This window comes from Festucalex cinctus, chromosome 2, assembly GCF_051991245.1.
Source record: "Festucalex cinctus isolate MCC-2025b chromosome 2, RoL_Fcin_1.0, whole genome shotgun sequence".
NCBI classification, from domain to species: Eukaryota; Metazoa; Chordata; class Actinopteri; order Syngnathiformes; family Syngnathidae; genus Festucalex; species Festucalex cinctus.
Window position 1 is genome coordinate 38,732,151 of NC_135412.1, and position 14,869 is coordinate 38,747,019.

General features: G+C 39.0%; 1 protein-coding gene across 1 annotated transcript in view; it reads left to right on the top strand.

Annotated features, from left to right (window-relative positions):
- ctnnbl1 (catenin, beta like 1) overlaps positions 1 to 14,241 on the top strand; it is a 36,865-nt gene extending 22,624 nt beyond the window's left edge. The window contains exons 12-16 of the mRNA XM_077515005.1: positions 1,563 to 1,660; positions 2,135 to 2,215; positions 7,928 to 8,065; positions 8,550 to 8,622; positions 13,807 to 14,241. Coding sequence (XP_077371131.1) covers positions 1,563 to 1,660; positions 2,135 to 2,215; positions 7,928 to 8,065; positions 8,550 to 8,622; positions 13,807 to 13,895 — 479 coding nt within the window. The 3' untranslated portion in view covers positions 13,896 to 14,241. The remainder of the gene's footprint in view (positions 1 to 1,562; positions 1,661 to 2,134; positions 2,216 to 7,927; positions 8,066 to 8,549; positions 8,623 to 13,806) is intronic.
- Positions 14,242 to 14,869: the final 628 nt, after the last annotated feature.

The window sequence follows — 14,869 nt, forward strand, 5'->3', positions numbered from 1 at the left end:
GTCCAGTCAGAAGACCGTTACAGTAATCTAGTCTGCTGGAGATAAAAGCATGTTTTCAAGTTTTGAAAGTAGTTCTCAGTAAAGAAAATTATGGACATGTGGAAAAGCAGTGACTGAATCATCATCGTCAGTTTGTTTGTGTATTTTCAAGATTGTCAACTTGAAATAATGATGCATTTTTCAATAAATGGATGACAATTTAAGCGTGTTCTTTAATCCGATTGATTGAATAATCAACAAATTAATTGATCATGAAAATAATCATGAGTTGCAGCCCTATTTTCAATAGAACAGACACATAGAAGTCAAGTTTTGGTTGTTAAACTTCACACCTTGGTCCCTGCATTGTGGAATACAGTGTCACACACAGCTGACGTCCTGCCTCAGTTCTATTTGATATGAGCGTGTTGTGACTAGACAAATGTATTTGTCCACCTTCTCATTGTGTTACTTTGATGTACCTACCTATCCACCTTCCTCGCTTCTGTGCAAAGCACGTAAATGAGGTATTGATCACACGCTCGTCTCAGGACAGATTAGGAAACTGTTTTACTCAGCCTTGCCCTTAGCTTGTACCCTTACTGCTCTCCACCTACACCAATCTCAGAGGTCAGCGCTTAGTTTGAAACTTTCTGTCAAATGTGATCAATAGCATTCTGTTCAGTGTGTGAAGGTGACCACACCAATTACCGCTCAGAATAAATTGTGTTGGGGTTTTTTCCCCCCTCCCAAAATGACAGTTGACCAAACTGGTCATGGTTCAAAGGATTTTCCCAGCAGGATATTTTATAAAAAATAAAGCAAGGTATCATCATAACACTGAAGAAAACTTTCGTATGGAGAACTTTTCGAGCAAGCTATATCACTCTGGGATGACTGTTAACGCTGTCTGTGACAATACTAAATAAACAAGAAAGTCTTGCTTGTGCTTTATTCTCAGATTCACACATTCAGCAATAAACAAATGTCAATGAGTATCAAAATGATCACAATACCATCCCTTATTTTATGTTATTTTTCCCTCCCTTAATGTCAAACTAAATTGTTAATGTGAACTCTGTGGTGGTGACTGTCAGTACTTTAGGTCTCATGGGCAAGCACGCTGCAGGTCACAAAGGCAACTGACAAAAACACAACCTCTTTTAAAAGAAGAAATGGAATTGATTCCTGTGCTCTTGTTGCTTAGCAACAGAAAAGCCTGGTTGAGTGAGAATATTGACCTCTTGTTGAAAAAGTCCAATTACATTTTTCTCCCCGCACGCTGGATATCCAGAGATTTTACAGTCATGTTGTTCCGTATCTGTGTGCCCAATACATTGTTTATTCGATATCATAATATAAATTGTCAGCTGCCAGTACAACGTGTTAGTAAGTAGGAAGGCATTCGGTCTCATAGAGAATTCGTCTTTTTAAAAGGAGTTTTGTACTTGGAGGAATTGTTGTATAGTGAAATGTATTCTATTCATTTATTGTTACCATTAGATCCATTGACGCCATGTGTTTTTATCGGAGGGTACAATACAATCAGTTAACTTTTGCCTTTCCTTCTGCATGATTTGTAGAGCACGTTTGTTCAATTATTGCCTCCATGCTGAGAAATCTCAAGTCCCAACAAAGAAGCAGACTCCTGAACAAGTTTACAGAGAATGACTGTGAGAAGGTCAGTATTCTTGATTTTTTTTTTTCTTCTGTATTTTTTTTCTCCTTTGTGCAGCCTCAGCTTCTGTATCTGTCATTAAAAAGTCATTTTCGCTATGATGGACAAATTAAGGCTTTTGTGTGTCTTAGCGCCACAATGGGGAAATTCAAGATTGAACGACATACTGAAAATGGCTTGTGGAATATACAGTACTTGAACACATAACTAAAAGTACCACAATCACCGGTTTAATGAAAACAAACTGAATGTGGTCAGTTTAAAAAAAAAATGTATGGTATCGGCTGTGTGCAAACTTTTATGTATCCAACGTATATGCCAACACCATTTCCTCAGATATTTTAATTCCCTCATTTCTGATTTGTCGTTTTCCATTCTTTGCACTCACATTCTTTCCCTATTTTTTTTCCCATTTAGCTTTTGTACGCTGCCTCACTCGCTTTCTTTCTCGTCGCCTCAATTTCTTTTTCTCGCCAGGTTGATCGACTGATGGAGTTGCATTTTAAGTACCTGGAGGCCGTTCAACAGGCTGACAAGAGGATCGAAGGGGAGAAACATGTAAGCATTTCTCCTTTTACCTTCCATCCATCCCCTCCTCCCTCTCTGGAGAACTCGCACTCTCAGTACCTTGTTCCCGCCTTTTTAAACCGTCTCATCGTTGCACCGTTTTGGTTGGAGAAAAACCCTGAAACCGCCGCTATTTTTTTGCGTGAAACATTGACACGTTTGCAGGGAAGATGGTGATATGAAGCACAATCGCTGATGGTTGATCAAAAAGCGGAATGCTTTGTTGTTGCAGTATTGCAGTGTCACATCCAAAGCTACGCGGAAGACACTGACAGTGACTGATAAAAACATGACACATTGTAGGAAAGGAAGGAAAAACCGCGCACTTGTATGAGGCTTCTATTGAGATGATTTCCAATTCGCCGTCTCCGTAGCTGTGACAGACTGATGGAGACATGTTGTAAGATAAGGTGGTCAAAATGTGACAGAAAATAAAGCTGGAGTTGCTGTGACCAGACTAGAGAGAGTCTAAATATAAAAAACAAAAAAAATGAATATGCATGAAATGGAGGAAAGTGAATGAAGGTGGAGTGAATTTGTGTTCAAGAATTGGAGACCATGTTCCGATGACAGGAAGATTAATTTGTCAGTCAGCCTGTGATTGCCTTGAAAGGCCAGACAGGTTGACATTTTATCTTCCTTCTCTTTCACTTTTTTTTTCTCCCAGTATGCCTCTGTCACGCTCTTGTCTTGTTTCTTCCCCCGAAAATGGCAAATGGATGATTTGTGTGTGATAAGAAACCTTGTCTGCATGTGTGCCACTATCTGAGAAGCCACACACCTACAGTCCACTTTCTCCATTCTATGACTCATGCACATATGCACTTGTGACAGACACACACGCACAGTAGCTAGAAATTATTGTACACATCAAACTGACAAAACATTTCATTCAGCCTTTATTACATAAAAAAAAATATATACTAATCATTGACCGGATAGACAGAACTATAAAAATATATTCCTGTCATCTAACAGTCAACATGACATCCTTTGTAATAGCTGAATGTGAAAGAATAATCATTATCTCTGCCAAGGAAATTATGGTTTCATTCTTGTTGGCTTTTATCACTTAAATGTGTTTGTTTGTTCACAACTTGATATAATTTTGATGTACATACATACTCGGGTATTGGTTGGCAACCAGGCCAGGGTGTCCCCCGCCTACTGCCCAGAGCCAGCTGAGATAGGCGCCAGCAGCCCCCGCGACCCTTGTGAGGAATAAGCGGTCAAGAAAATGGATGGATGGATGGACATACTCGGGTGACCATATTTTTGTTACCAAAAAAAGAGGACCCTTGGCCCGGCCTCGAAATACTTAAATGATACGGCGTATCAACATATCACTCCTCTGTATGGGTAGAAAAAAAAAATGTAACCTTTGAATTTATTTAAAAAAACAAAAACAGACAGGCAGAAATGTAAAAAAATAAATAAATAATATCGAGTATGAAATTCTTAATTCAAGCTAAATGTTATCTTGATGCACACATAGAACTCAATTCTACTGGTAGAGCTCCAGAGGGGGAAAAAAAAAAAAAAAGTGAGAAAATGCTGACGTCTCTATGACTTGTTTTAAAGACGCCATCCTAGCCAGGTACAGTATGTCCATCCCCTCGGCTGAATTGTGAGGCTCCCGCTGCTCCATTTTATCTCTCTGTTGCACCTTTACCCCCGTAAGCCTGTTTTTAAGCGCTAAACAAAATGGATTTCTTTGCAGCATGACGTCCACTGGTTTCTCTGAGGATAGCAAAGCAAAACTTCCAGACAGCAGGCCCATCACCCACCCCTAAATAAGCTGCTTAGTTTTCTGCCATGGAGGTACGGTCCTTCTGCCATCAGTATTTTTCCATCATTTTAATCTTAAAGCTACTTTCCCTACTTTCTTTGCTTTACGTTTAATGTACCTTGCCCTTTCCCTGACTGAACTACAGTAGGCTACTGTGTTTCTGCAAGTGGAAGGGGGGTTGGGGGTGTGTTTACTTACTCAACTGCAGATGGCAGCGAGGGATGTCTACTTCAGGAGGAATCACTTATATAAATAATTTTACTCGTTTATCACAATTTATATCACGTGAAGCAAGAGTTTAAAATGAAATTAAAATGATTTTTAATACCTCCCCTTCTAACCTAAAACCCGTGAGCCATCAGATCCATACATAGAGCAGTTGTGACCAAAGACATTTATGCAGCACCAATTCTGGGCTCAACCAGCACTGAAATTTGGGTTATAGATATGGTGGGCTAATATTACACGATCAACCTTTTGCCAGTGCAGAAAGATGCTCAGCCCATCCCACCCCTAAGCTAAGATAGAACATGGAGCAACTTGTTTCCTATTCATGGCCCGTGTGTAAGGGGGCTCACAACTATGGATGGGCGAGTGCTGATACCATGTATCTGTATCGGACCGATACCCAGCCTTATTTCAAGGTATCAATACTCTTGTGGCTCTTGTACGATCAGGAACTAGAAATTTGAAATTGAAAGAATGGAACATCGCCATTAATTGCATGGCATTTTAAAGAAAATGTTGTATTGAGATATATAAGTTTTGTTTTAAAATGATTTACCATTGTTTTGGGGTGGAGGGTGTTATATGTCAAACATAATTGTGGTATCTGTACTTGGTATCGTAATCGGTGAAGCAGGGATTTTGCTGGCTTCCAACATAACAAAGGCACAACGCCACCAGCCATAAACACAGCGTGAAGTAATACTTGCGTGCCTACGTCTATTTGTGCTGAAAACAATTGTCTCTGTCACGCTGACATTACCACGCATGTATGTCATTATTTGTATGGGGTAATCCACAACAACACCAATCAGACATAGTCAGGGCATTAAATCGATCACAACTGGACTGTTCTGGTTGTCTTATTAGAAGACATTTCACCTCTCCAAGCAGGCTGCTTCAGTTCATGCAACAAGACTGGTGGAGTCCTAATCAAGCCTTGTTGCATGAACCGATGAAGCCTTCTCAGATGAGAGGTGAGACGTCTTTAAAGACAAGCAGAACATTAATGTGATCTGATTGAATGAGAATATTCGCAAAGTCCCACTTTGGTGAGTTCTGCAATAAATCTTTAATGTGAATTTACTGGGAATCCAGTGTGAAAGCAGCTGAAATATTTTTTTTTTTAATCAGGCTCTGTATCTGGGTCTTTATTGAGGTTATGTAACCTCTTGTTTTTTCTCTCAAGCATAATAAAGAATTTAGCTTGCCACACACATACAGTCCAAATTGGGGTTTTGCTAAACGCTGACACCATCGCATAAATTTTTCTTTAGGGTATCACAGAAGATGTGACAGCACAGGACTAGTGCTTATAAATTCTCAAGCAAAATGATAGAAAACTATAGAAAAAAATATAGAAAACAACAGGGACAGTGGATAAAAAGTCTACACCAGCCTTTTCATTGTCAAGTTTTTGTTATCTAAAAATGATACCAATTTATGTAATTTCTAAACTTTTTCCACCGTTTAGTTTGACATATAATCTGTACACGAGAGGTGATGTAAAAATAAACAACTAAGTTAATGTGATTACGGTACACAAGTTTTCATCCCTTCTGGCGATGTGGCATTGTTCAGAACTAAGCAGTCACTTATGGGTTTCACAAAAAATACAAAAACAGTGCTATTGCTTGGATTAATAACACAAAAATACCAATGAGTCACATGGATCCACAAAAAAGTAAATTTTCACCAAAAGTATTTTCTTAAAAATCAAAAAAGTACTTTCTCCAACTCTTTTTAGCCACCTAATCCTTGTGTGACTGCTACTTTATTTCTCTTTTTCTCCATTGCTCCAGGCCTGCTTTAGTCAGGGGGCTTAAGCAGCTACACCTGTTAGAACTGAAAGGCATGCTGGGAGATGTAGTACCCGCACTGTGGCTTTTTTGTAGGGCGGCACCGACTCCTGATGGAGGGAATATAACATCCCACCACTACATGCCTCTGTATGAAGCTACACTAGCTACTAGGGGTGTTAAAAAAAAAAAAATCGATTCGGCGATATATCGCGATACTACATCGCGCGATTCTCGAATCGATTCAATAATCGGCAGAATCGATTTTTATTTTTATTTTTATTTTTTATTTTTATTTTTATTTTTATTTTTATTTATTTATTTATTTTTTTAGGATTCACACCTTGAGCATGGAAGAATGTTATATGAACGGAACATTAAGCCTTAATATTTTATTTTAATGCTGTTCAAACATGAAACAGATTACAACCTCTATAAGACTGAAATTTAAGATAAATAAATAATACATTTTCATATAAATCTTACACTCTACAAGCTTACTGATTAGTATTTTCTAAATTTGAATGAAAAAAAATCGCAACAATCGACTTATAAATTCGTATCGGGATTAATCGGTATCGAATCGAATCGTGACCTGTGAATCGTGATACGAATCGAATCGTCAGGTACTAGGCAATTCACACCCCTACTAGCTACATTTGTGCAGTATGTATAATGTTGTTTTCTGCCAACTAGACAATATGCTAATGACTTGTAAACAGTGTACATCAGCTATAAGTTGCTTTAAAATGAACATTAAGTGCATGGGAGAGCTGGTAAGATGATGCCCACATTTAGAATGTGACTTTGATGTTAGATATGTTGTCTTTCATTCTTGTTTATGCCTTCAACGAATATTTCTCTTGCGCTTTCAGCAATTGATTGAGTCGTGTTAATGAGCTGAACTGCAAAGCCATAATTGGGTTGTGCACTGTCATCGATCTTTAAGGCAAGGCCGATTAAATCCGAGGGATGCAAATGTCACATGTGGCGCTATTAAGCTCCTCACTGGAGGCTATTTGTTTTCATCAGGAAAGCTTTGAAAAGTTGCCCTTTTTCCTGATTTACTGTGTTTGCCTTGTTAAGTTGTTTTCACAGAGGAAAAAAAAAAGCCATTCTCTGTTGACTATAAAATATCTGGCTTTCTGTGCACGGTGCACACTCACCAGCCACTGTTTTCATACATCTTTAGCATTTATTGTTAATGTGAATAACAGCCAAGACATCATGTCTATATTATGCAGGACTAGAAAGGCACTTTACGTTTATTTTCACTCTCTCTCTCTCTCTCTACTTACAGAGGTAAAAATGGATTGTTTGCGTGGCGCTCCAGTGGCTCACACACCAATTCCCCTCTCCCCGTCCCGTCTGCTACTTAATCACTAATGGTGATTAATGTTGCCTGTGTGTGTATTGGCAGCACCGTGTTATTGGCACACTGACGGGCTTGTTAAGATGGATAACTATGCAAGTGTGTCTATGTGTGAGTGTGTACTGACTCGTGTGCTGTTTAGCAGTGAAATCAATTGATTAGTGTGTCTGGTCAGTGATGAAAATGGATTTGTGGGAGAGCTGCAAAACAGCACTTCAATTAAAACACTGCAGTTTTTCTGTGTAGCTTTTTGTATTTAGGTGGTTTCTTGTGTTGAGAGAACAATAGAAGGCAGAGAATTGTGATTTGTTTGCCTTGTTGGCGTCTCTCTGGATGCTGTTGTGTATTCATGCCTACTGGTTTGTCATTGTTCGCCAATGGAAGTCAACTGCTCATCTAGTCTAGGGATTTTTTTTTAATTTGGAAAGAGGATCTATTCTGTACAATCCCTTTACCCTGTCTAGAATGATGGATTCAATTAAAGGCTGACTAATTGATGTCTGCGTGTGTTCATTTAGGAGATGGTTCGCCGAGGCGAAATCCTCGATGACCACATGGAGGATGAATTTTACCTCCGTCGACTCGATGCAGGACTGTTTGTTCTTCAGTCCATCTGCTACATAATGGTGGAGATCAGCAACTCGGGACTATCACAGGTACAAACATCGTCAGATAGGCTTGGCTGTGTTTTCCTGTGGAAAAAGAAAACCTTTTTTTTTTTTTTTTTTTTTTTTGGTAGGTTAAATAGACCATATCTCAGACTTATGAAGCCTGTAATCTCTGCTGTACTGTATTGAATTTTCCACTTACACTTTTATCAAGCTAATTCCATGTATTTAAGTGGTAAGAATACATGAATTTGTTTAAAAAACTGCTATTATGCATTGTTTACACTTTTCAGAACAGTTCACAGGTGTCTAAATGACATGTCTGTGATACCAAGACCAAGAATTATTTAACTCTTTTCATGCTTGTTTTCTAGCCTTATTGAAATTAGCCTTTATTTAAGAGGCAGTCTTGCCACTTTGAATTTGGCTCAAGTATCTCAAGTTTCCTCTTAGTTGAATTTCAGTGCCACCTTTTGTTCTAATCTTTACCTTCCGTTGTATTTTTACACATGTTTTATCTGTCTGAATTTAGCTACAACAGAGAGTTCATCAAATTCTCAACTTAAGAGGAGGCTCAGTCAAAGTCGTGCGCCACATCATTCGGGGTGAGTCATTCATTGTGCTCAGTCAGTAGTCATTCAATCATCTACATTATGGCAGATTTTTCTAGTTGTATTGACCAAGTTAATCTTCATTTCATTGTCTGTCCACTGTAATACATTTAGCATAGTCAGGTGAATAAATGACGTGACAATGTGTAACAAGTGACCACGAGATGTCGCTATATCACAGAATGCAGCCAAAGTGCATGCATTTCGAAGCACACACACTACGGTGGCTCAGAGAGACCACACTTCGCAAGTCAAACACCAATTCCTATTTCGCGTGAGCGAACGAGCATCTCGGCCAACGACGGTGAATTGGCAGCCCGTGTGAAGCCCGACGAGCGACACCGAAAGCCAGAGAGGGTCGGATTTAGCAGGAGTAGCTAGCGGATAGCGGGAGAAGCTAGACGCTAATTGCGTTTGCGAAGTTGTCCTATGGGCATCCATAGCAGGAAGATGGCGGCGAAACATGTCAGCCTCTTGTAAGGTGAGGCTCCAGCCATGTAATACAATTAGTGATTATTAGACCTACGATTATATATATTTTAAAAATGTACGTTGGTGTGATAGAACGTATTTTTCTTTGCATATTATTGAAATCAATAGTAGGTTTATAAATTGAATGATTAGGTCACCAAAAGATGCCGATAAATATTACACACTGTCACTTTAATCAAACTTTATTTTCTTTTTCTTTTTTATTATTTTATTGACTGTAGTACTTTATTAGTTTGTACTGATGCTGCGCAACATATTAACCAGCTTGTTAGTGTTTTGTCTGACCACAAGCACCCACTAGGGCCAGATGAACTTTCTTTTTTTTCTTTCTATTTTTTAAAGCTAGTAACTCAGTGGTCCGTAATTTATAATTGTTAGGACCCAAGTAGAAAATTTTGGGGTGCCTTGCAAAGTAAATATTCACATTTCCACTTATTTTCACTCCATTACTGATAAATTCTTGGACAACAAATGCGCTAAACTAGTTACTGTTGGCAGCATTAGCAGCAAGTTTTGTGTTCACCGCGTGTAGTCAGTATCGACAGCAGATTTAGTTGATTGAATCCCTCTCCCTGAATTCATTCAGCCAGGTAAACTCGGGCCGCCACTCATTCTGAAAATTGAATTTCCTTCCTTATTTCCATGCTGACTATTTTCTCACAAAAAGAGTCAGACTCATCAGGATTTGTCTCCTCCGACACACTACTTTTATTAGAGGGAAAATAAGCACTTAAAGTCTTCTAAACCATTGATAATTATTTACAAGAGTCAGTCAGATTGGTCAGTCAAGTGGGCGAAACCACTCGGTCAAATATGTAAGGTCATAGAAACCAGACTGCGAAGACGCCAAGCTTTGTTTAACAAAAAGTGACTTGTCTTCTTCCCGTACTGCCACAATGGCGACGATTCTCAGTTCACCGCTCAACAGACTGCAGTGTGTAAAAGAGAAACGCAAGCCAGCAGCGATGTTTGTTTTTTTCAGCGTGTCATCTGTCGTTCCTATATCATTGTGTGATAAAGCTGAAGAGGCTCCACTCACACCCCCTCTGGCCCTGGAGCGTGTAGCAGGCTAGATAGAGCCATCCGTCACGCGTGCCGCTGCCAAACAGCATGGCGACGCTCCAATCGTCATTGTGTGGGGAAATGTGTTGCGTTTGACTCTGATTGCATCTTTGCATTAAGGCTGTTTTTTTTTGGTTTTTTTTCTTGAGTCAATCTGCCTAAATTACTAACTTGCATATGTACTTGATTCCATTTATATGATCAAACCTGACAGGAACAATATATATGTATCACTAAATGAGAGCAAGGCAAGGTTTTCTCTTAGAAAAGGCTCAATGATAATAGAGTTCTATTGTCGTCCATGAAAGCAAGATTGATTATTGTTGTGTTTTTCAAAATAAGACACCGGCTTTTACTTTGGAAAACAATGGTCAACATTTTTGTTCATTTTCCAACATGTACGGATTACAACCAGTACCTGAATCATAATTAATTTCTATTTATGCATTTTCTGCACTGTAGGTGAGAAATTACATCCTGTTTTAGAGTAAAGGGACGGAAAAAAATTTTTTTTAAACTGCTTCATCGTTTAATTGACAAAATAATTGACAGATTAATCACTTGTTAAAATAACAAGCCCTGCATTTCCCTCGCAATACTTTTAGTAACTGTACAGACAACCTTTGAACATTCTTAACTCTTTGACCGCCAAAAGCGTTTAATAACGTTTAGTAAAATCACGATGTATGCCGCCATAAACGTTTAGTGACGTCAACTACTTGTTAAAATTTATTTATTTATTTATTTATTTATTTTAATATATCAGTGGTCAGTGCAACATCCAAGTGCAGCGCACTCAATGAGTTGTGAACTCAAAAACACACACTAACTATGGCCAGCAGATGGCAGCATTGTATCTTTTTTTCAATGGCCTGGCGGTGTATGGAATTACTGAACTCAACTCAGGTTTATTTAACCTCGCAATGGTAGCTGGTCGGGCCCTAACTAGAGCTGCGAATTACAATGAATCATGATGCAATCTGAAGAAATAAAACGTTTTCAAGGCTGACGTGAATGATAAAAGCCTTTGTAACATTAAATCTAATTTGAAGGAAACGTCACTAAACAAAAAATATTATCAAAGTCACTGTTGTGGAAAAAATTTATCTTTTCTTTTCAATTTTCACTCAGTGTCACTCAAATTACCTATTTTGAAAAGGTGATTACTAAAGAACGTAATAAGGTAGAAATATACTTTTTTCTAATGAAAGAATGGAATGTGATCTTTCATGTGGTACCCATGTTGTATATGTAGCAAAAGAACAATATTCTGTTTGCTTCGAAAAATTAGTTAAAATGCTCGAAATCCTCTGGCATTGGGGGTTGTTTTTTGATAACGTGTGGCAGTAAAAGAGTTAACTTTTACTTGTGTGTGTAAAAAAAAAAAAAAAAAAAAAAAAAAAGTTACTCTTTCTTATAAAACAATGAAATATGCCCTCACACATAATTGTGATATGATGGAGAGAGAATTAAATTCGGCTTGAGGGTTTCGTTGCAGAAACACAAGCTTGCCTTATTATTTGCCTTCTTGACTTGGCCCTATTTTACTAATGCCTGGTTCACACGGCAGGAGAATTGGCCCGATTTTAGCCCCGAATTTCCCCTCCCGACAATCGTAAGGACGTGCCGCGACGCAAGCGATAATCTTCACAGATAATCCTGCCATGTGTCTTGTTACCACACATAGCGCCTCCCGATATCGGCGCTCGGAAGGACCCCCGACTTGAAATCGGGCATATCCAACATGTTGGATTTTTTGGCCCGATTTTGCTCCGCGCAGCAGATTGACAGTGACGTGCAGCCAATCAGAAAGCGAGCCAGCGAGGAAGCCGGTGGGAAATCCAAAATCAAAACAGTCATTACGCAGCAGAAGGTCCGTGCTCGCGCTATTACACGCTTTTTTTTTTTTTTTTATTATTATTATTTGTATATATATATTTTTTTTAATACACGCACACACATTCTCGACAAATAAACGTGGTCTCCGGGTGGAACGCCAACGCGCGCCGCCAGCACCGAGCCGAGGGCAAGCGATGTCTCGCCAGTGCCCATTTATGCTCCTTTAAACAACACCTTTTCTTTTTATGCCGCTTTTTCGGCTGAAAACCAGGATCGAATCATGTTGACGACTCGGAAGCCACGTTTAATCTCGAGAGGTTTTGCAAGATCCCGTCACATTCTTGAATGAACTCGGCTCGTGTGGAGTGTGTTGATTGTGCAGTGTGGCCGCACACCACGCACGGTACGTTCAAAACTGGAACTCCCGTGATTTTTTTCTCTTCACGTGTGGTGTCTGTCAAAGATTGGAAATCGGCCGACAATTTTAAAATCTTGCCGTGTGAACCAGGCTTAAGTGGCCTGAGAGCACTTTGCATTGCCATCACTATAGTAATGCTCTTTTACCATTATGGATGAATGTAGTTGGAAAGGATAAAATCCCACCAAATGGTTTAATAAACGTAGTTCCAAAAATAAGCTGGCAACTCGTGTCAAGGTGTCCTTTCTGTGTTGTAATATTTTACTTGCCCAACTTCAGCTCACCTCTGCTCTTCTCAAAATAAACAACATGGATGATAGATGAAACGTTTCCTCTTAATTTACTGGTGTCAGATTTCTTCAGTTGATTTGTGACATTTGCAGGACACCCAATTGATAAAACAAAAAAAAAAAAAAAAAAAACACTAGTTTATTTGCTAGCATAGACGCATCAGTCCAAATCCCTGACCTTTGTAATAGTGTTGTTCCCTGGCAAGTTGTCATGGCAACAGAACAGAGGCCTAGCGACCTAAGGAAAAGGTTCTAAGAAAAAAATGAAGAGTCAACAAATGTGTCTACAAGGCTGATGGACATGTTGTTTATTTATAGCTGAAGAAACCTCCAGTGAAAGATGCAGTTGTTTTTTTACCTTTTTATTTAGTTGGCACTTTTATTAGTCCACTTAACTCTTCTGTCATTGAGTCAACTTCTTTGCACATTCACGTATCCCCTGACTGATAAGCCTTCAAATATTCTACAAGTCTATATAAAATCCTACTGAGTTGTCATGACAACATGCTGTTTGTCTCACAAAAGCTGCTAAGTCTTCAAGTAAAGTTCTCTTAATTCTTTTTGCTCTGTCTTTTTTTTAAATTGAATTTGTTCGTTCGGGGCGTGATGTATAATTCCCGCCTCAGACAATCGCGGAGACCCCACTGAGGCTGCAGCTGCTGCAACCTCCCGTTTTTCTTCAGCAGCAGTCACACACAATGGAGGACATCTGCACCATCACCCTTCATCCCCAAGAGGACTTGTTTCAGAGCATGTTCTGTTTTTAGCTCCTGTGATAAGAACGCTTGTTTTACATATACAGCTGTGAAATGTTTTAACAACCTTAACACCACCAGCCAATACATGCATACATATTTGAATGCAGTTGGGCTTAATCCTTCCCTCAAACAACTCCTGTTTCTGAAAATAGTATTCTGTGTGCTTTATTTTTTCCTTGGTGTACAAGCAAAACAACTAAAAAAAATGTTTTGTTTCTTCAATCTTTCCTGCGGACGTCAATGTCATGAATGTATGGCTGTCATCATCCTCAAGCTGTCACTTTATGAAGCCTCTCACCTGCCTGTGTTTCATTTGCAGAGTACGCAGAAAGCATCGGCGATGGCAAGAGCGAGGAGTTCAAAGAAGCAGAACGCAAGCGGATCATGGACCTTTTAGAAAACTTTTAATGTGGTTTTTCTTTCATAGGCACGACACAAATTTTGTTGTATTGGGATCACTTGTGGCCATGATGAATTGCATTTATCTGTTTTTCTGTGACACATCTGCTTTCGACATGGATTCCATTTGTGTTTAAAGTGCCTCTACAGTCAAAACCTTTCTATCTTCTATCAGCCAGGCCAAAATATGCATAACATGAGGTGCTAAGCAAATTTAGCAGAACAAAAAAAAAAATTCTGTGTCTGGCAATCAAATCTACTGTGGGAGTCCTAAAGTAAAACTACTGTTAAAAATAAAAAAAAATCTTTGGATTTAAGATGGAAATATTTTCTAATAAAACATTTGTTCATAAAATCCTGAGAGCGTGTTTGCTTTATTTGAGGAATGTCACAGTGAGTCTGACTTTGTCAAGGATTCTTATTAAGCTTGCACTAATAGGAACCACAAGACCTGCTGCTGTTTTGCACAGAGGACTAAAATGTCATTTTAAAAGGCAGTCATGATCCTCCTTTTTGTGTTTTAGCACATCCACTGCTCCTAGGGGCGTATTCTCGCCTTTTCTGACTTAATAACATGAGAGAATATGACACTAAGACTGAACTACTTTATTAGAATCTTTGTATGTTGCATGTGTCAACTACCTAGTGGTTACATGGTCTTTTTTTTTTTTTTTCCCCTCTGAGCCATGAGTTCTTATTGTGCAGTGATTATACTCTGCTATCCTTGCATACATGAGGGAAAAAACTAACAGTAAAACATGGGTAGAACAAAAGGACGCGATTTGCATATTGTATTGGCAGAGGAGGCAATCGTGCATCTCTTTATCAGTGATTACGACTGCATCGTGTTCAACAGCAATTTCACAGCTGAGGGGAGGGCGAATAATTGTGTTTCCAAATGGCTGAGTGCAAACGCGGTGCAATGCCGAGACACTGTTGGCCTCCTTTCTTTTTAGCGAGACTCCGACAAGGAAAAGGGTCCT